Below are 25,264 nucleotides of genomic sequence, written 5' to 3'. Positions count from 1 at the left end.
CAAAGGCTGGGGCAGCAATTTAATTCAACCATTGGCATCAACCTCCCTCTCAACACGACAGGAAACCTCTACTGAAGTCTGGCATAAGAAGCTCTCTTTGGCTAACGTCAGAAATGGATCTGTCAACTAGGAAAGAATCCACTAACAGACTCTGGGCTCCTGGTAAATATTTCTCTGGGCTGACTGACGCCTAGCTTTCTGGGTATGAAGATGGCCCCACATTAGAATGTCTGCCTAGTGGAGTCCCCCAACATCAATTTCAATACCCTGGTTGTGACAAATGGAAATCAGACTCAGCAAAATAGGAGATTCCACTTTGCAAGAGCGCAGAGCTCACAACACCTAAAGAGGTATTACACCAGCTGCTGGAAAGAAGGGATTTCACACAAAGAATACCAGTTCGCCTATGTGATTATGGAAAGCAGGAGGTCTAATGAACATTGGAGGCCAACAGATGGGGAAACTCCTTCCAGCCAGATCAAGCCTGGTGCCTCAATAGGAAAGTGATGGACATGATAGATAGATAGATAGATAGATAGATAGATAGATAGATAGATAGATAGATAGATAGATCCTGAAGGCCCACACCAAGTATAAATATAATATTTTATGTATTTTTTAGTACGTCTTGTCTTACACCAACAGTTTCCTGGATATGTATTTATACAATTTCCAGCACAATGTAGCTGCAATGCAAATAATAAACAAAAATGCTTCTCCCATTTTCTCTCATTTTTCTTCTCCTACTCCCACGAAGGAGGTCACATAAATGTATCTTGACTAGTTGCACCGACAATGTGGTTCTATGTAATGTTACATAAAATAAGGCTACTAAATCATAATGATGACTCTTGTGAATCACAAAGAACAGTAAGGCATCTCACACAAAACTGAAAACATGACTACGCTGAAACCCACACAAGGAGCTACTCTTATTAGGTGGCCTTCAGTCTTAAAGAGACTTGCCCGAAGTATCTCCAAACACAAAGGGTTTGGCTTTCTTCTCACTTACACCAGTAAAAATCAGAATTAACTCCATTGAAATCAGTTACTCTATAACTGCTGTAAGAAAGATCATAATCAGACCTAATGAATATGCTGCTGCTACACCTTTCTTATAAAACCTCTGTTAATCAGCTGATTTTTATCAATCATTTGAGTGGTTGATTACCACAGGTTTTAGAATAAGGAAAAATCGTTCATTAACAGACCCAGCTCCATTACCTACCAAAAAATTATTTGATTTGGAGTTTCCTCCCCTGCCCCACCCTTCCATTTACTTTGGGTCCAGTTATGAAGATCATCACAACCTAATTCCTGCAATTTTTTTTCCCAGAAGCAGTCAGTATGTTACTGTTTAATCTGTTAGCCTCTAAGGTGCCACAGGGACTCCTTGTTGGTTTTGCTGATACAGACTAACACGGCTACCACTCTGAAACCTATTTGGTCTCTGTCTCCTTTTTGAGAGTTAATGCAGTCACTACCATGAAAGACAGTTTATGCACACATGTCAGTAGCTAGCACACCCTCCAGGTTCTTGGACTACCCTACCTTGGCAGCCAGACTCTGCGGTTTGCTGGAGAGGATCTCTGCTGCTTCCCTGCAGCGGGTGGAAAGGTTCAGGATAGCAGCAGCTGCTGCTATGTGGGTGTCTTCACTACATTGACCGTAGCTATAAGAGTTGGCATGACAAGGGCTCTGTGTGTGGGCACTAGCACTCGGCAGTCGATTAGAAAATTTCACTGGATGTGAAAAATGCTTTGCTGTTGAAGAGAGATTTGATTAGCAATTGCATGTATGTGGTTTTCCCCATTAAGCAGATTCATTTTTCAGGTTAATTTTCATATGTTACGTTATGTGAAGAATAAATTAAAAAAAACGTCCGTTTTCCCCATTAAGCAGATTCATTTTTCAGGTTATATTTTCATACGTTACGTTATGTGAAGAATAAATTAAAAAAAAGTCCATTTTCTGTTGGTTACTCGGGTTTGCTGTAAAAATACAAGCTCAGGGATCAAATTATTTCATTTTTTGTCACAAGAATACCTTTAGTATTTACATTTTTACCATAAAAATTTGAAGAGATAAACTCTGTGGTTCTTACTCAGGTTTTACTCACTCCTGAACAAAGACTGAGCAAAAATGTTCAAACATATTGGGAAAAATAATCAAATTCATAAGGGATTTTCATTCTTTAGAGCGCCATTGTGTCAAAATAAGATGGATGTGTGAAGACTTAGGTAAAACGACATTAAGGCTATAGCCTGCTTGCCTTACTTCTCTGAGCAGCCCCATTATTCAAATGGGATTACTTGGGTGAGTAAGGTGAACAAGATTTGCCCCTTGGACATGCTGGGGAAGTGGAATACAAACATTACACCTTGGGAACATGTGCAGTATCATGTTCATGAAAATCCCAATATTTAAATATTAGACTTAAAAAATACAACCAAAGAACATTCAGAGTTAAGGTGGTACTTAACTCATCTTGTTGTGCCTCTTCCAGCTGGGATCTTCTGGAATATTATGTAGGTACCAGACACAACAAGGTCAGTTAAGAATGAAGAGATTGCCTTACAGGTGAATAGAAAAGCTATTTCACATGTCAAAAATGGAATACATGGTTCTATGTTTCTCCCCTATCACTAACATAGACTTTAAAGCAGGTGACTTCTTTGCTCTGTGTTATATCATTGACTGTGATAGAACCATGAATTCAGGTCTTCACAAACAATAACAATCCATCCTTTCATCTGTAGCTCTTAAAGTGCTTTACAAAGGTGTGTAAAAGACGAAACAATTTTCAGCTGTATTTTAAACAAATTATTAATCCATATCTAGAACCTAAGCAAAAAAGAAGAAATAAGCAAAATCATAATTCTTTATCAGCATCATGAACACAAGAACATTGCTGCACATAACCATGTGTTTTTTATGTAGCTGTGGATTGAACTACAGAAGTTGGGATCCAGCTATCAATCCCCCAAATTAAATTCCCTTTGGATCTAGGATTTTGGCCCATTATAGATTTGATGGCTACATAAAAAGTTTAGGTCAAGATCCAAACTTCCCTAAAATTTGGGATGCTTTGATTAGAAGTTACAGGTCAGACCCAAAAGTCATATCATCCCCCAACAATATTTCTTTTGTACACTGATTACAATTGAGCTCCTTGCTTGAATGTTTCTAAATATCGGATCCATCTAGTGAGAATTGAGACTGACAGCCCAATTCTGCTTTCCCTTATACCCGTGCAAATTACTGTAAAGCTGGAGTGTCTGGAAAATCAGGCTATAAGTCTATGCTTTTTATCAGTTAGTTCAACTGATCTGAGTCACCAAACCTACTTAAATTAGAGTTTGATTTAAGGTGCTTCTTCCATTATCCACTTCAAAGATAACACCAATAAAGCCATGCTACTAAATGAACATGTGCCATGTGTCAGCAGGTCAAATTCATATGTGCAAAATCCAAAGAGTACTAATAATGAAATTCTAGATTCTTATTTGCTTAGGCTGCTGAACAAAACTCTACACAATTGCTTTATTATTCCAACCCTTCATTCATCCCCATGTCTACTATATTCATGCACTCTTACACTTTTGTCTTTGCATTGTAGTAAAAGTTGTGTATTGTGCAATCTTCGCAAGCATAATGTTAGAAAATTCAATTAGTTATATGATGTTTTTTTGAAATTGTATTTGCAAACATTTCAAATATAAGCACTTTGAATGCAACTGTTAAATAGACTTGTGCATGTGTAAACAAATAACTAAAGGAGTATGTCCACTGCTATGCAAAAAATTAGAAATTGCTCATGCAAGTGTCCAGTAACACACACATCTGTTTGTGTTTGAGCATGCCTATTTTACAGGCCCAACTTAGGTTTCTACATTTGTAAATGTGGCCTTCAGATATTCCAATATAAATAGGCTTGGCAGGATTAGATTTTTATCAGTCAATGTCAGTGAACATCGGTTTCAGCATACAGACACAAAATGATGAAAAAAATATTTCCATTGATAATAATTGAAATTTACAGATAGGCAAAGTAAGAAAAATGGTCATTGAGAACTTATTAGAATTTTGATTTAAGGGCATTTACTTTGTATATTTTGGCATGTGGTGTTGACAGATTGTTTTTTAACAGTTGTAAAGCTTGAACTTTTTGAATCTCAACATCTACGGTCACTAAACAATTTTTGCCTGACCTCCCCTATTGTCTGATTCCCACATAATTTCCTGCCACTGTGAAAATGTATATCAATAAAAATTGAAACAAATGCTTTAAACCAAATATCAATATTGTCTGTCAACATAAAACATAAAAATCAAATTGTGCCATGCCTAAATATATAGATATAGATAAGCTATTAATAAATTGAGAGCTAAAAACAGGGTCTTCTTTATTATTATTTTTTAATTGGTGCTTTTCTGTTCACCTTAACTATGACTGTCCTTTCTTTTTTCAGATTATGTGGGCTGGGTAACATTAGGTTATTTTTTTCCATCTTCACTTTCTTTGGTTATATTTTAATGATAGTAAACAAAACAAAAATTAAGAAATACTTTCATGGCCATTGTTTTGGATCCACATTCCTTTGAACCCAGCTATGACACGAAAGAAACCCCCTTAAGATTCTTCCATTGCCCTCACAGCAATGGCATCTTTTGCCAAGATTTTGTGCACGCATTGAAATAGCTGTAACTACAGTGGTGTTATTAAGGGTTGACGCAACAGAGTAAAAACTTACTTCAGTTATCTGTGCAGATCCTACAATGAAGAGGATCTACACATGTAATTACTCATAACAGTGTGCTAGATTGTGATACCTTATTCACATTGAGTAGTAGCATATTGCACAAATAGTCCCTTTGGGACAAATCCTCAGCTGCTGCAAATTGGCGTAGCTTTATGGATGTCAATGGAACTATGCCAATTTATGACAGTTCACAATCTCATCTCTAACTTAAATGGGACTACTCAAGGTAGAATGGTACCACATGAATATGGGTATCACAATCTTGTCCAATAGGAAAGTGACAATAAATCAAATATTTTCTTTTTTACCATGGAATTGCTTTTAAAAGAATAATTAACAAATAAGATGTTGTAGTCACTCCAGCAGATTTTCAGGTATACTGATCACAACGTGTTAAACACATTTGCTAGTGTGCATTATTTCCGGAAACAAGAAAACTCTCCGATAAATGATATTTTTCTTTCAAGAAGGATGGGAGTTTCAAGCTTACATTCAAGGAACGGTGGGGTTTTTTGGCCTTGCACTGCTGGTGCTGTTGTGCGTTTGCCAAAGACTTGTGCATCAAAGCTGGCATAGTCAAATGGTACTTTCCCAAACTTCTCTTGCTCTTTAGTCAGGGTGGCTCTGGGAGAGGTGGCTGGCTGTGCAGTTCGGTAATTGTACTGAGACAGCTCGAGCTGCTTTGCTAAGTTTGTCCTGCAGAGACTGCCACAAGGAGAGTGAGAAAAACAGAAAGGACAAACAATAAGAACATCTTTTTCAGCACCTTGCATTGAAAGATAGGCTATAGTGGGATGGCACCTGCCAAAATGGATATAAGTAAAGACCATAAGCATTGCCTTTATAGAAGCCTATTTTTAGGGTTTACACGTCAGCTATGAAAACATATTTTGTAGCTAAATAGTGGTCTAGCAATCCTGTAACTTACTAACAGAATTACTGTTCTGTTTATAGATCACTACCATAGGATGGTGTTTCCTTTTTTTAAAAAAGAACGAGATCACATGAATCAGCAGGGGCTTGTAGAGCTGTGGATCACTATCATTCTAGTGGTGGGCCTTCTGGGCAAATAAATATGAGAGAGCATGGTCCAAAATAATTGCTTCTGCTATTTGTGAGGAAAGAATAATTAACAATGTGTTATTCCATTTAGCTACTGTGCAGTAACTACTTGTCTTCAATAATTTCCTAAGGACTTTTCATACGTAGAGTTAAGGCACGTGCAGTTGGCAGACACATTGACACAATATTCTGTAATGGCTCAGAAGGAGCCATTATAGCCAATCATGTCAATAATCCACAAATTAAAGTGCCCCCAAATAGGCCTGAATATAATAGGCCATGATGGTGCTGATGCCAATGATGTGGAAATTATGCAAGTTTACAGGATCAATAGGACTCTCAGACCAAATACAAACTCAATGAGAGATTTTTTTGGTTAGGATTTTTTAAAGCACTTTTTTGCTACTTTGGTATAAAACATAAATTAAACTGAGTAACTGCATTACAGTAAAGTAACTGGATGGGTCAATCAGAAATCTGTTATATCAGAGAAACAGAGCAATGAGAGTGCTCAGCCCACTTAATACTACTACACTTACAATAGTTAGATGCTGCTGTGATTGCCAAGGGTTTCCTTTGCAAAGGATCTCAATATAAATCAGCATGGAATCCTATGCTGCAAAAACTAGGATGAATTCACTAAGCAACAAGATCTTTAATCAATCCTCAGGAGCCAAAGCATTGCAGCAGAGGGACAATTTGGGAACATTTCTTAAAAAGTAACTCCAGTCTAATCAAAATAGCAGGCTGGTTAACATTAGGAAGGCGCTCCAGAACCACCACTGAAATAATATTGTCTTGAAATAATAGTTTTTAGATTTTTTTACTCATCTTTCAAGGACATGCATGTAGTCATTTAATGTTAGCTGAACACACAGGGAACTTTGTGCTGAGTGTCCTTTGGTTATCACAAGTCATAATCAGTTTCGCTACCCACATTTTTGTATCGGGTCAGCCTGCTACAGTGAACTAGTAGCAGTGGCTCAGAGTTAAAAGCTGTAAGGAATGAAATCCCTTACAAAATAAAGCACAGCATTTGGACAGAAATACCTGTGTGAGACATGTCATGTGAGACTCCTACCTGTGAACCTGAGCGTGGCACTGTCCAGTTTTAGGAGAATCATGCTGATTTTTTTCCTGGGACATTGCCAATTTTTCAGCTGCAGCAATTGGACAGCCAGAAAGACTGTTTAAAAAAAGAGTGGCATGATTTGAGTTACCAGAATATGAACTTATCTTTTAGTCCTAAAGGACCTCAAAGGATTTCATAAATTACAGATGGCTTCTCCCACCACTGAGTTGTAGCCACCGCTGGGATGAAATGTGGCAGCTGTTTAACAATGCACAGAAAAAAAAAATACACACCAATTTAAGCCAAAAAGTGAAGAACACTAGAGGGGTTCTCAAGGCTGATGCAGGCCTTTCATGCCACTGTTATCTCAGAGTGTCACTGCATGAAGGAAGGCCATGAGTGGAGCAGCTGCATTGGGTGGCTTCCTCGTTGGCGCTAAACAAGCCTGTACTGAGTGTGTGGAGTCTGAAGCATGTCAAAGAATCTGTGACTACCAGGGTCCAATGGGCCCACCTATCACCCTCGCCCCCCACACACAGTAGAAGTAGCAGCTGCTATTTCAGATCCAAATTTGGCTGTTTGGATCCAGATTTGGGGTCCATCCCATTATGCAGAGATGGGTCAGATGTGAAACTTGCATGCTTCTTGGGTGAAACGTTTGGAAGTTGAAACAGGCTGAAAGTTTGGACTCTTCAGATCAGAGGTTCTGGGCCAGGCAAATCTCTATTTAATTTTTAAAAAAATTAAGTCTATTTTGCCCTCAATGTCAGGTGAACTATTGAATAAAACCTATTACAGATTGATAGGAAAGTAGACTTTGGCGGAAATTTTTTTGAAAAAAATCTGGTGTATGATTGTGAAATAGATACGCATCCTGTCTCTAGTTATGTTTTCTCTTTGCTGCTGATTTCCAGTTTGCCTCAATTCCTATCCATTGATAATTAGCAGTACTGATTTATAATATAGTTGGTTGCAAAAGGGCTGTAAATGTGACAGGGGTTTTCAAACAAGAAAATGACTAGAAACATTTCCTTTACTGTTCCCTGTCCCCAACTCCATCCCCTTATTGTTTGTTTATCCACCTGTCACATCTTGTCATAATCTCTCAACTGTCTTTGTTTTACTTTTATGTCCCATGACTAGCACAATCAGGCCCTGATCCATGATTTGGGCTTCTCCATGCAACTGCAATATAACAGTAAAAATACCAAGAGTTCACTATGTATGCATATGGATGCACTGTGTATGCATTCACATAGTAGGACAATGGGGCTCTGATTTTGGCTGGGGTGCACATCTATTTATTTAATAATATTTCATTTACATGATTAACTTTCACTTATATTTTGTTTCATTACTGTAGTTTGAAATCTCATCTCTGAATTCAGACTAGTGGATTCTGTCATACATGGTACTGGAGATAATATTTTTGATAATATACTGAAATTTAATATTTAACACAATTGTGTAGACTAATTGCTGATTATAAATAATGTTGACTATCTTTGTGGTCAATCAGTGTTTGCAGTACATTATATTGTTCATAATCCTGAATTCCAAATAGATGTGGCCATTTCCTCCCAGCTACATATTAATTTTAATGGATGCTAACTGATCTGGATTACCTTCTGTGTGTGTTGCGATTGCTGTTGACATGTCCTCTTCCAGTACATCCCGGAGTGGGGCACTTTAAAACATTTTCATGCATGGCAAGAACTAAACACAAAGAAAGAGTAAAGGGTAGCAACATACATATAGTAATCTCTTTCTCTCTCTCTTTCTCTCTAAGGAACATTTTCTTCTAGCAACATAAAAAATTCTCAAGTGTGATGCACAAAAACTTGTCTTCTGATTTTGTACCTTCTAGCTCAAATGAAACGTACACATTCAGAAAAGATGGTGCTGAGAGGCCTATGCTATACTCTCATGTTGTATCATCCAATGGCCCTTGCCTGGTTTAAATCAGTGGGTGGGCAAGCTTTAAATTACGTTGGCACTTTTCACTCCTTATGCTGGAGTAAGAAGATGATACATGAGTGCAAAATCCATCTGTCCTGGACACACCCCTTTTGGCTCTAGCTCCACTCACTTTAGTTTGCATCCCTTACTCTATCCTGCTCGGTATGTAAGTACAAATCCACCTTATACCAGTGGATCCTATCCCTAAGCTGTAGTTTGCACATTCACGGATCTCTGACAGCATTTGTGCCATTGGAACCATTGTAGTGACAATTGCATCAGTAATGAATAGGACCCATTGTATGTACATTTCTCTGCTCCCCAACCAAAGTAGCTGTTGTGGATCTGTTTTTATCAAACATGAAGTAAAATATAATTCTATAGCTTTGAACATCTCCCCTCATGCTGTCAGCTCTATGCTATCCTTTTAGGTGTATGCTGCCTCAAAAGATTGTCTGATTGTTAATCAACTGGGTTGTTCTGTTAGTAAGCAAATTTTGATTACAGATAATCATTTTGTACCCAGCAGAACAGTACTGAGCTGATTGGATAATTAACAAAGACTTGCGTTTTAAAAAAGTTAATGTTGTTGAGGCCTTCCAACCGCAGCAGCCTGGTTAGCTCAAGAGATGTTGCCATAAATACAGACTTAAAAAAAGAAAGCTACAATTAAGAACAGGACACTGGTAAAGTGCAAGTATCCCTTAATTTGTTGTTATGAATGGAGCTACCAAAAAAAAAAGAAGAGAAAAACAAAAAAAGAAAACCAGTCAGACTGACTAAGTTGTTCAAAGTAATAGTTTCACATTCCATTTTGGCTTATTATATATCATTTCACTGCATCATGTCAGAAGACAACATACCCAGCACAAACCAATGTAATCTGACTGACACAGCAAGAAATGAATGGGGAATTCAGGCTGGTCTGGCCACACATAAGTTAGCATGATACAGTCGTAGGAGAGAGGCATGCTATGAAGCCACTGCTGGATTCTCTCTCCTTGACTGGTGGAGGTGACCTACTTGGTATGAGTGGGAGAGGGACATACAAGTCACATAGCTGAATGCACACGTCTGAGCCTCCAGTTATTTGAAATGGGAAAACAGCACACTCAGTCAGGGCTATGTGCCAGCCCAGCTATAATGGCCAGTGTGTGTGTTGGTGTGTGGCTATGATCTTGTTCCTATCCAGCCCCTTCAGGGAGCTTCGTATTACTACGGGTGCTAGTTTTAACCAGGCCTTGAGCACTGCGAGTGTAAGAACTGGGATTGCGACTCTACTCTGCACAGGAGCACCAGAGTGGCAACAGCTCATCGAACCATCTCCTGCCTTGTGCATCTGTACAGATTTAGCTACAATCCAGCCCTGAGTGTTTACACTGAGTGTCCAGTATGAACTCACATGACTTAGAGACTTAGGCCTGTTTCAGTTGCTCTCTGTACCGTAGGATGATACTCACTTTCTAGTGGCACTCTGACTTTATGCGGACAGCCTGAGAGACTGCGGTGATGTGGGTACAGCCCAGTCACATGCCCTGTGCCATCACATCCTGGGATGGGACATTTGGTTTCTCTTTTTTCAGGCCTGGGTGAATCTGTAGAGAAATCAAATAAGGATTTTGTCTGGTTAGGGTTTCCTGCCTGCACTCAGCTGAGTGGTCTTAGAAGTGTGAAATAACTTTTCTATACTTCAGATGCAATTTCCTCCCATGGCTTTAACTTGGACTTAGAGTAACTACACAATCTAAGCATCTCTTTTGATTCTCACATTGTCTCTTTTAAATAATGATTTTCACCTCCCACTGCCATTGTGTGCTAAAAATATGCGGTTTAGGGATTTTGATGTCACTTCTTCCATTCAGAGCCTCAAGAGGGACACAAGCCACATCCAGTAAGCCAGAAATCTGGCAACTGCAACCAACAGAAAGATCTAAAAAGGAATAAATATTGAAACAGAAAAAATCTTTTATACTGTTAATGCCAGGTTCCGGGAAACTGGGATCACCAAATAAAAGCTGAGGGAAGAAACAAACAAACAAAAAGCATTGCAACCAGGAGCAGTTCCTTAAATATCACAGATCTCTAGGTTGTTGGTTCTTTGTTAAGAAACTGAATACATGCCACTTTACATCTGAGAGGCTAGGCAGGCACCTCCCTCTAGTACACATGGCAGCACTGCTCTGCAGATCAGCCCACGATGAGAGTGCAAACATGGAATAACTGATACCCTTTCATAGGTCACTGTCTCAGCCCACCTTTATAACTGCCAATGTACAATGAGACAGAGGCTGGGCTCCTTAGTGCATTTTTCAACTTCCAATTGCAAGGTACTAGCAGTGTACAGGAAGCACCTATTAGAAAGTGTTTGTTTTGATTTTGAATGCAGAATCTAAAACTATGAGAAGGGAAGCAATTCTGATCCAGAAATTCTCTTGTGAGAGGAGACAGACAGCAAGGGACGTATAAATTGTTGAGGATGGTTTCAGATCAATCTGTGATTGACTGCCAACAACATGGAGTTGAGGGGAGATAAACAGCTGCAGTCAAAGACACGTTAAAGCCACCTAGTAGGATATTTTGCTAGGCTACAGTGTAGAACCAGAAGCAGCTGCGGGGTTAAACTTTCTGGCAAGCCTTTAGATAGGAAAAATATGGAGGAAAGAAAACAGAATGAACATCAACAGGGAACAACAGTGCCTGTTAGAATCAAAGCAAATTAAAAGTAAGAAGTCACTGTAGGAAATTGTTTCCAGCACTAAGAGAACAACGAGTGACCCTAAAACAAAAACAAAAAAATCATTTATTTTAATCCCCCATTAATCTGAAATCTAAGTGCACATTGTGTAAAAAAATTAAGTGGAAAGAGTAAGATCAGTATAAGGTAACAAGCTCATTTAACTGGCATAGGAGCCAAAAAAAAAAAAAAAGAAGAAGAAGAAGAAGAAGCTCAGAAGGATGTGGAATTCCCAACACAATGTGACTATTCCTGGAGCAAGCGTGAGTATTCCACATGAGTAAAAGGATCAGAATCTGGTCTGAATTGATTATGGTCATCTGAGCAAATGAAGGTAAGAATAAGTATATGAAACTTAGGAAGGAGGTTGATTAGCATGTATGTACAGTGCTAAGGGCATTGTAATGTATAAGCCATATGTGACTTTCAACAGAAGAAGCAGGTAAATGCACATTCTAGTTAAGCAGTACAAGAGGGATTATACAGTGGTAACCCTTAAAAAATTGCCAGTTATCTTAGATTCTAAATGCCGTAGTAACTAAATAACTTACTTCAGCATTTGCAGTAAATATCGAGACGTACTCTCGGGAATACTAAATATATCAAAGTAATCATATTTGTTTACAAAAGGCAAAAATGGCAACTTTTACAGGGTGACTACTGCTTTACTTTGTATTTATAAAAGAGAGTTCCTGGGAAAGATTAAAGTGAGTTTAAAGTGATATCTTTTGATTTTCCATAATTATTCTCAATCCATGAATTCCATAACAAACATGCCCAGTTTGCCAATCAATACAAGATCTTTTTAATCTCCAGCATTACAAGCTTGACTTGGTATCTGAAAATGGAACTGTGTTCTCCCTTTCATAGATTATCACAAATCATCAGAAACAATAAAGATTTTGGAATTTAGATGGCAATTTTTCTGGTGGTGATCAGGCTGAAGAATATGGCTTGTTACAGAATCTTTACTTTTGATAGATCATCCAGTTCAAAATTGTTTACCAGCTGTAGAATTAAAGTTTGAGCCAATATGAGTAATCAAAAATATTTCTTACGTTTGTTATTATATATTTGTCTCCCACCAATGTCAATAACTTTGGTTTGTCTCCTTTCTCCAGCTAAATGCTCCAAAAGAAACCTGTCCAATTCTTTGTAGGTGCTGTGAAACACATGACCTTGCTCTGCCTGCAGAGCTATCGCTTGTTCTAGCAAACTCAAATTCCCTTTTGTTTTGTCCAGGTCAACTGACACGTCTGTAGTTTCTGATAGGCACTCATCATCTTCCTCGCTTTCAGGGAATGGATTCTCAATTCTCTTGTCAAAAGGATCAACATGAGATTCCTGTGATTCTCTTAGCTCTGTTTCTGAGTCACAAACTGTTTCACAAGGATGAAATTCTGCTTCTTCAGTCTTAATTTCTGGAACTTCCAGAATGTCTTGTTGGTTACATCCTGCAATATATCTCTGAGTTACATGGGGCTTCATGCTAGTGTCTTCTGAGAAGTTTGAGGAACTGTCCCATTCATTGTCCAAAATTTCAGAGCTACTTTCATTGTCTTCAGATGAACAGTAATGTGGGTCGGAAACACAAATCTTTTCTTTTCCTTCCGATGAGTTAATCATGTAACATTCATCAACATCATCGCTTTCTGTTTTTAAGGACTGGATGCCACTGTCATTTAGGTTCTCAGACACCATTTGAACTGGTGCATCTTTTGCTAGTTTTCCCATGTTCATTAAAGATTTGACCACAAGGTCCTGGTAGCAGGTGTAGTTGTCCTTTGTTTGACTGGAGTTTTCTTGCCCACCTGCATGAGAGGTTTCATCAGGTAACTTTGTAGTATTTTCTTCTATAAGGAAAAAAAGCAAGAGAAAATGAATGCTTTCTATAGAGAAACTTAATCTTGATCTAACCTGGTTTCAATCTTAAATGGGAAGAGACTTATTTAACAATCACTGTTTATTTACCCAAGGATACTCTGAAAACCCTTAAGAAATAACAGCCCCTTTTACCAAGACAATATCTGAAATTACTGCTAGTATATAACCATCACAATCCCTTCTAAGATTAAATCTGTGTGGTGTAGCTGCAGAGCTCTTTGAAAATAGAATGTTTTTGCATTTTTCTTTGTTGAATATATAAAATTCCTTTCATCTATTTTCACTCTCCTCCATGTCTAACATGCCCAAATATTTCTCAAAATGGGTCCCCAATTACTTTTCAAATCACTTCAGATTGCATGAAAGACCTTGACTGAAAAGACTCTATAGTTTACAAAGGGCAAGCTCTTGGTCACCATTACAGTTGCCACATTAAATGATACATCAGGTCATGCACAAGCAAACAGAAATGGTTGAACAGACTCTTAAAGGACTGCTAAAGACACCATTGAAATACATCCTGTGTTAAACAACTTTCTTTGGACGAAAAGCAGCAGCCAGCAGGTAGTAAAGGCTGCGTGTAGGTAAGGGTGTCAATGTTGGAAGACAATATGCCTTTTGTATCTCATTTAATTTTTTATAAAAACATTTGCTCTAACAAGGACACTCAAAAATTCATCTCCATCATCTTTCTTTCTGGTAATTATCTCTCTAAAATCAACACTGGTTTGCCAGGATCAAGTAAATATTGCCATAGTAACTAAAAGCATTTTTGGACGAAGGGAAGAATTTAGTCACAACACTAGCCCCTTCAATAATGCTGATTATAGGGTGCATTCTTTTGTTGGGATCTATTCAACATAAACTGAAAAATTTAACATTTTACTTCCTAGAAAGGAGGATGGATAAATAAGCATATTGTATTTGATAAGATGGACCCATCCTCTCCTGAATCAGAGGAACTCCAGGTTTAAATAATAAATTAAACATAGTCTCAAATGCAAATGAAGTTTCTCTCAATAACACAGTGAGCTATTAAGAGAAAGTGTAAAGGGTTATGATAATTTTAAAGTATTATAAACGACAGAAAACAAATAAAAAGCATTTTCAGTGAATATGTCCAATTCATTGCACTATTCTCTCAATCCACTTAACTACCCACATGTGTACAATAATGATTTATAGACATTATACCTAATTATGCATATTTGGGCTGTGTTAGAGTGCCTAACAAAAGCTCTAGAAAGCAACAATTACCTCTGTTGCTTAGCTACATAGTTTAAAATATTCCTATTAAGTGCAGATTATTGTGGAGGGGAAAAGAGGGACAAAAATGCACATGTGCACCACAATGCATTTCACTTTGCTGCTGCCAAACTGTTAGCATTTTGGGTCATTTCCAGTTTACATAATTGTTTGGTTCAACTGTTTGTTATATGTTAAAAGAAAATATTTATTAATTCTTATTCTTCTTCAGAAAATTGGACTCATATGGGGAGAGGTGGCCTCATGCACTATGTGCAGATAGTTGTGTGTTTGGGGTATTTTTTTAAAATGTCTGCAATGCACAGTGCAACTTCTCAACCAGCTCATCTCTCACTATAGACTTTGAAGTAATCTGAATGAAAAAGTTTGCTATATTTTCAAAACATGGCAATTAGTAATGATGATTGTGATTCCTTGTAGTTCTGTAATGAACCTCTGACAAGTAAGTGTCTATGATTTAATAGCTAGTCTCTCTGCTCTGCTTGGAATTACACGTACTCCCATCACCAGGCCATTTAGATACAAATGGCTCTAATTTTTTTTATGAACAAGTATGCTTGGTGATGCTAACATGCCTTTCTTTAATTTACTGTGTAAAAGATTATACTAGTGATATTACCAACAACAAGATTAAAAAATCATGACTCAGGCCCCCCAAAAGCATGAGATTGGTTTAAAAATTATGAGATTTTAAAAATGTGGATTTGGGTTTTTTTAATTGCCTTCTGGTTTTTTAACGTTTGTGGTTCACAGGTTGAAGTTTTTCTCTGTAACCACAAGGGCTTGAAACTTACTTTAACAAATAAATTAATGCTGAGATTTCTTGAAATTGCATCACTCCAGGAGTTGGGACTTTTGGGCAAAAACCAAATATCATGAGATTCACAATAAAATCACGGGAGTTGGCAACAAGATACCAAAAAGTGATTTTAAAGCACTCTAACTCTATACCCACCATACTGTCTTGCTCTCATAATTTTGTACAGAAGGTAGACACAGGAGAAAGTGTGCACATTAATGAGGAATAAAACACTGAAGTTATGGAGGTACAGGGTACAATCTGAATCAGCACAGAAAAAGTCAGTTAAAGCTTCTTGTGAGACTGCTGGTATTATGAGATGGAAATACTCCTAGGAGGTCAGAACAGCTACTGAAATCAGCAGAGTTGTGCTTGCTTGGGTCCATAGTAAATTTGGCTCAGTGATTGCCTCAGAATGGAACAGTCAGTGCACAATTCCCTACTAGTTTAAGACATATTTTAAAAGTAATCCCCGCTCTAGCCCTCCACAGGAACTTGCAAGATGTACCCACACAGCTGCATTCCAAAAGAGCCCCCGACAGAAGATTCATCAAAAATAAAATCCTGGCCCCACTGAAGTCAATACAAAAACTTGCACTGACTTCATTAAGGCCAGAATTTCACACATAGTTCTCTTACCTGGATAATAAAGTTGGCTTTCGTTATAGACATATCGGTATACATTCAAGTTTTATAACAGCTATACATACCAGAAATATAAAGGGTTTTGGTTTTCAAAAAAGAAGATTATTCTATTCTAAGTAGACATGGGTATAAATTTGGGAAACTGCATCAGAATCTGGATCCCAATTCTGGGGCTTGAGAACAGCTTCATCTTAATTAGAGGTACCATTACTTTTTCATACTATGTATGATTTCTGATTTCAGATTATCTGCCCATTTCCCCTAGATATTGACCTTTATAACCTATTGACAACTATTTTATTTTTAACAAAAGCAGTATTGATTCCACTGAAATCTGAAACCACTTTCTGCAGTGTTGGGCTGACAACTTGTGCAAGGCTCCTCAAAGAAAAAAATAAGTGCCACTTTATTTTGAAAAGTGTTCCATTAATTTTGAATATATAGTTGAATGTTGAAGGCAGAAAACATACATACATAATTTATATTTATTTATTTAAATATATATGTGTATTATAAATATATCTTATATTCTCCCCCCAGCAGTGACATTTTGCAGCACCCACATAATAGAACTTTCTATAAATTATTGAGCATGTCTGGGTTGGGTATTATAAATAAAGTGCAGATTCTAATAATCAGGTTAAATAGAACACAATTAATAGTCACATTAATAAAATTGCTTTGCTAAATGTTAAAGTCAATATTTTGTTAAGCAGGTGATTGCCCCCACCCTCATGCTGAATATATTAAAGTGAAAATCCTCTATTTACAAATGTGTTTTTCTAAGTAGTTAGTTTTTCACTACATGTTTAACCTCATTCTTTGACAGCCCATATTAAGAAGCAGACACCATTCCTTATCTGACCTGCAGCGATGGCAGGTCTCTGTGACCTACACAGCATTAAGGACCATAGAAGGAGATGTTGTACAAGGTCCTTGTTTTTGAATTACCATATTTATATCTAGATTACCATGTATTATCTCAAATCTACTCTGAGCCCAAATCATTCTACATTCTTTCTGAAAGCATTCAGTTTGACAGATCTCTTTTCTTTGAGGGCAGTGAGTTTACATTAATTTGGAGCCATTCTTCATTGCTACCTGTTGCAGGCGTGTCATTTGTTTCGAGGACACTGATGTCCTCCTGCAACTCTGTTCTGTCCTCATTTTCTTCTTTGCATTCCACACTGGGACTGTAGTGACGGGGTTTCATTAACAGGGACTTCCTTTTATTGACTGGAACTCCTGAAATCTGTTCTTCAGCTTTTCTCTTCTTAGCCATGGAGCATTTGTAGGCACTGCATTGATTTAAAAACGGCAATAATGAAAACAAATTGGACATTAATGAACAAACAGCACTGTCCTATATTTTAATTTCAAGTAGAAAAAACAAGGCTGGTAAAATGCTAATACACTTGCACTTCCAGCCAGCTGTGTTTAGAGGATGTTTAGTTTTAGCTCTTGGAATCTAGAGAGCAGGGCACAGACAAATCCTTCACACCGTTTCTCTTTCACTGCTATCAAAGTCTGGTTATAAAAAATCCTTAATCCCAAGTAAACATATGTTAATCTAAGCTCTGTCCTGCACTAGATGAAATATACCCAGAAAGGGATGAGAAAAGATTTATATTGGTTTGCTAATCCTGAGAAACAGCTAATGTGAAAAGTTTCAGAGTAGCAGCCGTGTTAGTCTGTATCCGCAAATGTGAAAAGTATACCACCAGTTACACTGCCGCATACTGTAACTTTATGACCCTTCTACTTATATAGGTCTGGATATGTGCTTGATTCTTTTGTGCTGCTGCTCATGGGGGTTTTGTTTGTTTGTCTGTTTGTCTTTGATGGGTGGGTGAAAGTCCATTTTAAGATGAATGCATTTTTTCAGTGTGAAGACTTACATATTTAAGAGCAATTTATTTATTTATTTTTGAGATTTGTGAGATGAACTAAACAATATCAATGTCTGATTTTTCTGGTCACTGTGGCCTAGATTCACGAAGGTACTTAGGTGCCTAAACTCCAGACTTAGGCACCTAAATCCCAGTTTTAAGCTCTACTTCAATTCATAATGCTCTTACTGAACCCTGTAGGCACCTAAACTCCCTTTTGCAGTATAAGATCCCCAGGGGCCTATATTTCTTCCCTGAGCCTCCATCCAGACACCAAGTATCAGAGGGGTAGCCACGTTATTCTGTATCCACAAAAACAACGAGGAATCCAGTGGCACCTTAAAGACTAACAGATTTATTTCAGCATAAGCTTTTGTGGGTAAAAACCCCACTTCTTCAGATGCATGGAGTGAAAATTACAGATACAGGCATAAATATATATTGGCACATGAAGGGAAGGGAGTTACCTTACAAATACCTTACCTATCTCCCACCTAAGCCTCAGAGCAATTCACCAACCAAGAGAAGGTAGGTGTTTGGCCACCTATGCCAGGTGTGGGACCTGATCCAGTAGGTTTCCTTGGAGCGTGTTTACTGGATCGTCCCCCTCAGGCAAATTCACACAGCAGCTGTTTCCACCTCATAACTTTAGCCCAATGGTTTGTATATTGACCTAGGATGTGGAAGGCCTCTTGTTCAAGTGCCCCCTCTGCCAGAAGGAAAAAAGGGATTTGAACTAGGCTCTAACATCTCTCAGGTGAGTGCCAACCACTAGGCTATGAGCTATTCTGCTAGGAGGTGCCCTCAGGCTATGTCTACAAGCGAGGAGGTGTGTGATTGTGCTGCTCATGAACACATAGTTGTACTAGCTCCCATCGAGCCAGCACAAGGATAAATAGCAGCGTAGCCACGATAGCACTGGAAGAGGCAAAGGAGGCATGGCTTCGTCGCGCCGAGTACAAACCTGCCTGAAATGGGTGGGTGCGTACTCGGCATGGCTAAGCCGTACCTCCGCAGCTGCTACTGCAGCTACACGGTGATGTACACTCATGCTAGTTCAGTCAGAGCTAGTGCAAGTGTGCGTATGCAGGGGCATCACAGCCCTCACTCATAGTCTAGACATAGCCATCGTTCCGTCTGTTGAAGCTGTTTCACTGCGGAGAAATAATTAAAAAGTTATTTGAGCCAGAGAGAGACAACAAGCAAGAGAGAGAGCACAAGCATGAGAGCAACTCAATAGCCTGGTGGTTACGGTACGCACCCAGGATGTGGGAGCTCCAGAATCCCAACCCCTTGCTCCTGGACCTGCACTCTAACACTAACCACTGGGCTAAAAGGCAGAGGGGGGGGGGTCCTCCTCCTCATTGTTGTAGTGAAAACAGCACAGGTGCTTAACTCCAAAGGTAGTGGATTGGAAATGGAGATAGGTGCCTCTCTGCAGATCAGACTTGGGTGTCCCTTCTGTGTGTGTATATGTGTGTGTGTGTGTGGAGGGGCCTAGGTACCTAACTCAGGCTTTGTGAATCACAGAGTGCTCCTGTAACTTTTAAGGCTCCTGAAAGCTAGGTGCTATGACATTTAGTGTCACAGCACCCTCACTCCTTATGTGAATCCAGGCCTTTTCGTTTAGGGGAGTTTACACTGCATTCTTGCTATTAATTTGTATAGATCTGCACATGTTGGGATCTGTCCACAAGAGCTGAAATCAGATATATACTTCTGGCACACGTGGTGTACCATATTCCCCTCTCCATTACACTACTGCACCCCCACCAATGCCAATGGGATTGCATCAGTGTCATGGACCGTGCAATGTGCCAATTCACTGCTTTATCTTTGCCCATGTATCTTGTCTATTTAAGAGGTTTTCGTGGCTGCCCTATTCCTCATTGTAACTGAGCAATTTTCAATAGGTTTCCAAGTCATATTTCCACAGACATAACATGATGTGCATAGAATGCTGATTATGACAACATTATCTCAAGGGAATATGAAAACAAACTTTGGTTGAACCGCTCAGCTAACGTGCATGAGCAGGATCTACAATATATGCAATATTTGGTTCCTATAAAATACTACAAATAAATAAGTAAGTAAATAAATATTTCCCCTACATATCATAGGCCAGATCCTTAGACTTTATTGATGCTGTGCCATTTACTAGTTGAGAATGTAGTCCTGTAACTTAGAATCATAGAATATCAGGGTTGGAAGGGACCCCAGAAGGTCATCTAGTCCAACCCCCTGCTCGAAGCAGGACCAATTCCCAGTTGAATCATCCCAGCCAGGGCTTTGTCAAGCCTGACCTTAAAAACCTCTAAGGAAGGAGATTCTACCACCTCCCTAGGTAACGCATTCCAGTGTTTCACCACCCTCTTAGTGAAAAAGTTTTTCCTAATATCCAACCTAAACCTCCCCCACTGCAACTTGAGACCATTACTCCTTGTTCTGTCATCTGCTACCATTGAGAACAGTCTAGAGCCATCCTCTTTGGAACCCCCTTTCAGGTAGTTGAAAGCAGCTATCAAATCCCCCCTCATTCTTCTCTTCTGCAGACTAAACAATCCCAGCTCCCTCAGCCTCTCCTCATAACTCATGTGTTCTAGACCCCTAATCATTTTTGTTGCCCTTCGCTGGACTCTCTCCAATTTATCCACATCCTTCTTGTAGTGTGGGGCCCAAAACTGGACACAGTACTCCAGATGAGGCCTCACCAATGTCGAATAGAGGGGAACGATCACGTCCCTCGATCTGCTCGCTATGCCCCTACTTATACATCCCAAAATGCCATTGGCCTTCTTGGCAACAAGGGCACACTGCTGACTCATATCCAGCTTCTCGTCCACTGTCACCCCTAGGTCCTTTTCCGCAGAACTGCTGCCTGGCCATTCGGCCCCTAGTCTGTAGCGGTGCATTGGATTCTTCCGTCCTAAGTGCAGGACCCTGCACTTATCCTTATTGAACCTCATCAGATTTCTTTTGGCCCAATCCTCCAATTTGTCTAGGTCCTTCTGTATCCTATCCCTCCCCTCCAGCGTATCTACCACTCCTCCCAGTTTAGTATCATCCGCAAATTTGCTGAGAGTGCAATCTACACCATCCTCCAGATCATTTATGAAGATATTGAACAAAACTGGCCCCAGGATCATAACTTGATCATAATTTTTACTGATACCCTATATATAGGTCCGCAATACAAAAATGTGTGTGAAATATGCTATACCTTCCACAACAGGTTGAGTAATGTAACATTTTGTGGTGGCTGTTTCACATGTATGCAAGCTTTTGGAGTGGAAGGTTAGCAGAAAATCTAAACATATCTTTCAGTTGTGACAAGACCTGAATATTTATATGTCTGTCAGCTATCTAGCATATCTGTGTATTCAATATAGCCCCCACCATGCTAGCATCTGAGTGGCATGACAATCTAGATCATTGGTGGGCAACCTGCAGCCCACGCAGCTTCCTGCAGCTTCCATTTGCTGGGAACGGTAAACTGTGGCCACTGGGACCTGCGGGCAGCCATGCCTGCGGACGGTCAATGTAAACATTGTCTCGCGGCCCACCAGCTGCAGGTTGCCCACCACTGATCTAGGTGACATCATAGCTAAGAAGTAAAAATGTGACACTTCACTAAAAGATCTGCCTCACAACACAATATTCTTCAACCCTTTTCTCACTTTTTGTATAAGTAATTTTCATTGTGGTCATTGTTCTCTCAGACAGGGGAATGCAGCTATGTAATATGACTACTAGCATTCATATTATATCTGTCACAGATGAAAAAACTGCATTTATGGATCAATGTAATCCACTCATTGGTTTCTGGACCCCAGGGAGCATCATAAATCTACACAATGCCCTTGGGTGCTGGATTTCTTATTTGGCTCTCTGATTTAGCTGCAAGATTTGCAAAATTCCATGTCTGCAAACAGCTCCCTATTGGTTACACATATTACAAGGCGCAACAGCATAAATTAATCCTTCCAAGATATCTTATGTGTGCTAAATTGGCTCAAGTTCTGATTGTTTTGGATGGTAGCATGTGACTAAACTTAAGCTTTTTGTTAAAAAAAATATCCATTTCTAGCCAAGCACCTTTTTGGCAATCCACTACTATAAACATGAAGGATATGGAAATATGAAGATCTGCAATTTTAGGAGCTGTTAGAATACTACCAGCATGCATCTTAAACACAGTGGATGCTCTTGATCTACTGAATGCTAAACTTACTGTGAGTGCCATTAAAACCTGGATGTCAACCGCTTGCAGTAGTTAAATGGATTTTGAATTTTGTGGTATTTCTCTTTTTGAGAATAGTGCATACCACAAATATCACAGCACAATAAGTGTCCCTTTTGGAAATGGTGCCCCACGGACACTGACACCCATAGACATATACCTACACAGACACGCCCACCAGAAATATGCAGTATGGATTGAAGTGCATAATGTACCCTGCAAAAAACTGCACGGAATAGTTTATTAGTCATTGTTGCTGAAGTTCTGCAATACTGTATCACTCATAATAGTCATGGTGTTGCAAACAGGTTGAAATTATGAAAAAGAAGTAGAAAGAACCATAACAATGCTTTATAAGCCAAAACTGTCAAAGTTTACTTTTTTAAACTTTTTCATTCATTTGTCAAACTTCAAATTTACCTCCAATGGATATTCTGATAATTTAGGAACTGATACTGTCCTCATTTCCATTGATAAAGCTGTTTCCCACACAATCTAAATTAATACTTTTTGAGGCTAGAAGTGCCCATTACATCATCTAGTCCAGGAGTGAGCAAACTTTTTGGCCCGAGGGCCACATCTGGGTATGGAAATTGTATGGGGGGCCATGAATGCTCATGAAACTGGGGGTTGGGATGCGGGAGGGGGTGAGGGCTCCTGCTGTGGGTACGGGCTCTGGGGTGGGGCCAGAAATGAGGAATTCAGGGTGTGGGAAGGGACCGCGGGCTGGGGCAGGGTGTTGGGGTGTGGATGTGTGTGGGTGTGAGGTCTCTAGCTGGGGGTGCGGGCTCTGGGGTGGGGATGAGGAGTTGGGGGTGCAGGAGGGGGATCAGGTCTGGGACAGGGGGTTAGGGCATGGGAGGGAGTCAGGGGTACAGGCTCCAAGCAGCTCTTACCTCAAGCAGCTCCCAGAAGCAGCAGCATGTCCCCTCTCCAGCTCCTACGTGGAGGTGCAGCCAGGCGGCTCTGCACTCTGCCCTGTCTGCAGGCGCCATCCCTGCAGCTCCCACTGGCAGGAACCACAGCCAATGGGAGCTGCGGGGGTGGCACTTGGGGTGGGGGAAGCGTGCGGAGCCCCCTCGTTGCCCCTACACATAGGATCTGGAGGGGGGACATGCCGCTGCTTCCAGGAGCCACACAGAGCCACGGTATGCATGGAGCAGGACAAGCCCCCAACCCCGCTCCCCGGCTGAAGTGCTGGAGCAGGGCAAGCCCTGGACTCCACTTCCTGGTGGGAGCTTGAGGGCCAGATTAAAACATCTGAAGGGCCAGATGCAGCCCCCAGGCCATAGTTTGCCCACCCCTGATTTAGTCTGACCTTCTGTGATAAATTTCACCCAGTTACTTCTGTAATGAGCCCAATAACTTGTGTTTGACTAAACTGTATCTTCCAAAAAGCCTTAAATAAATGGTCCACAGCTAAAGTGGGGGAAAGAAGGAAAGAAAGATGGTCATGCTATTGTTGAAATCTGCTGAATTCATTTAAGCAAATTGGGACAATGTATTTCCCTAGTTACATATTACAAGCCCATCCCTGTGTTGTCAGCAAAAATGTCATGAAACACATTTGTGTATAACAATATCCTAGAAGGTAGTCAAACTCAAGACTTTGGCAGACCAGAGGCAAGAAAGAGTACCAGAAACAGGGTTATCTGCCTCCTGGAGTTTCACTCTGGGAACAAACCGCAGGAAAATCCCAGCTGATTATAACTAAAATCAACTGGCATCAGGGGAGATGCAGCTCTGATTTACATTCTTTACATGACTCCACACTCCCCTGTGTATGATGGTCAACATGGAACCCCTTTTGGAAGCAAATGTATGATAACTTCAAGTTCTGTTTAATTCAAATTTTGAAGCCAAATTCTGCTCTCAGTCACAACCGCATTTGCTCCAACCCCTCAGACAGAGACAAACACCTACAAGATCTCTATCAAGCATTCTTACAACTACAGTACCCACCTGCGGAAGTGAAGAAACAGATTGATAGAGCCAGAAGAGTTCCCAGAAGTCACCTACTACAGGACAGGCCTAACAAAGAAAATAACAGAACGCCACTAGCCGTCACCTTCAGCCCTCAACTAAAACCCCTCCAACGCATTATCAAGGATCTACAACTTATCCTGAAGGATGACCCAACACTCTCACAAATCTTGGGAGACAGGCCAGTCCTTACCTACAGACAGCCCCCCAACCTGAAGCGAATACTCACCAGCAACCACATACCACACAACAGAACCACTAACCCAGAAACCTATCCTTGCAACAAAGCCCATTGCCAACTGTGCCCACATATCTATTCAGGGGACACCATCACAGGGCCTAATAACATCAGCCACACTATCAGAGGCTCGTTCACCTGCACATCCACCAATGTGATATATGCCATCATGTGCCAGTAATGCCCCTCTGCCATGGACATTGGTCAAACTGGACAGTCTCTACATAAAAGAATAAATGGACACAAATCAGATGTCAAGAATTATAACATTCATAAACCAGTCGGAGAACACTTCAATCTCTCTGGTCACGCGATTACAGACGTGAAAGTTGTGATATTACAACAGAAAAACTTCAAATCCAGACTCCAGCGAGAGACTGCTGAATTGGAATTCATTTGCAAATTGCATACAATTAACTTAGGCTTGAATAGAGACTGGGAGTGGCTAAGTCAAAATAGCCCGACTTGATTATGTAAAGAGTTGTCACTTTGGATGGGCTAGCACCAGCAGGAGAGTGAATTTGTGTGGGGGGGTGGAGGGTGAGAAAACCTGGATTTGTGCTGGAAATGGCCCACCTGTTGATCACTTTAGATAAGCTATTACCAGCAGGACAGTGGGGTGGGAGGAGGTATTGTTTCATGATTTCTGTGTGTATATAAAGTCTGCTGCAGTTTCCACGGTAAACATCTGATGAAGTGAGCTGTAGCTCACGAAAGCTCATGCTCA

General features: G+C 39.9%; 1 protein-coding gene across 10 annotated transcripts in view; it reads right to left on the bottom strand.

The window, feature by feature from the left end:
- ST18 (ST18 C2H2C-type zinc finger transcription factor) overlaps nucleotides 1-25,264 on the bottom strand; it is a 120,075-nt gene that overhangs the window by 37,294 nt on the left and 57,517 nt on the right. For 9 of the 10 annotated variants that reach the window (XR_012157219.2, XM_073331199.2, XM_073331197.2 and 6 more), the window contains 7 exons: nucleotides 17,286-17,482; nucleotides 12,649-13,443; nucleotides 10,317-10,451; nucleotides 8,523-8,613; nucleotides 6,907-7,011; nucleotides 5,254-5,468; nucleotides 1,552-1,763 (listed from right to left, as the gene is read on the bottom strand). Coding sequence is in view for 9 of the 10 variants with exons in the window: in XM_073331199.2 (XP_073187300.1) it covers nucleotides 1,552-1,763; nucleotides 5,254-5,468; nucleotides 6,907-7,011; nucleotides 8,523-8,613; nucleotides 10,317-10,451; nucleotides 12,649-13,443; nucleotides 17,286-17,482 (1,750 nt within the window). In the remaining variant the exon portion in view is untranslated. The remainder of the gene's footprint in view (nucleotides 1-1,551; nucleotides 1,764-5,253; nucleotides 5,469-6,906; nucleotides 7,012-8,522; nucleotides 8,614-10,316; nucleotides 10,452-12,648; nucleotides 13,444-17,285; nucleotides 17,483-25,264) is intronic. The other variant, XM_073331193.2, reaches the window with a different exon arrangement.

The sequence above is a fragment of the Lepidochelys kempii genome, chromosome 2 (assembly GCF_965140285.1).
Source record: "Lepidochelys kempii isolate rLepKem1 chromosome 2, rLepKem1.hap1, whole genome shotgun sequence".
NCBI classification, from domain to species: Eukaryota; Metazoa; Chordata; order Testudines; family Cheloniidae; genus Lepidochelys; species Lepidochelys kempii.
This window is presented reverse-complemented; position numbering and strand designations above follow the sequence as displayed.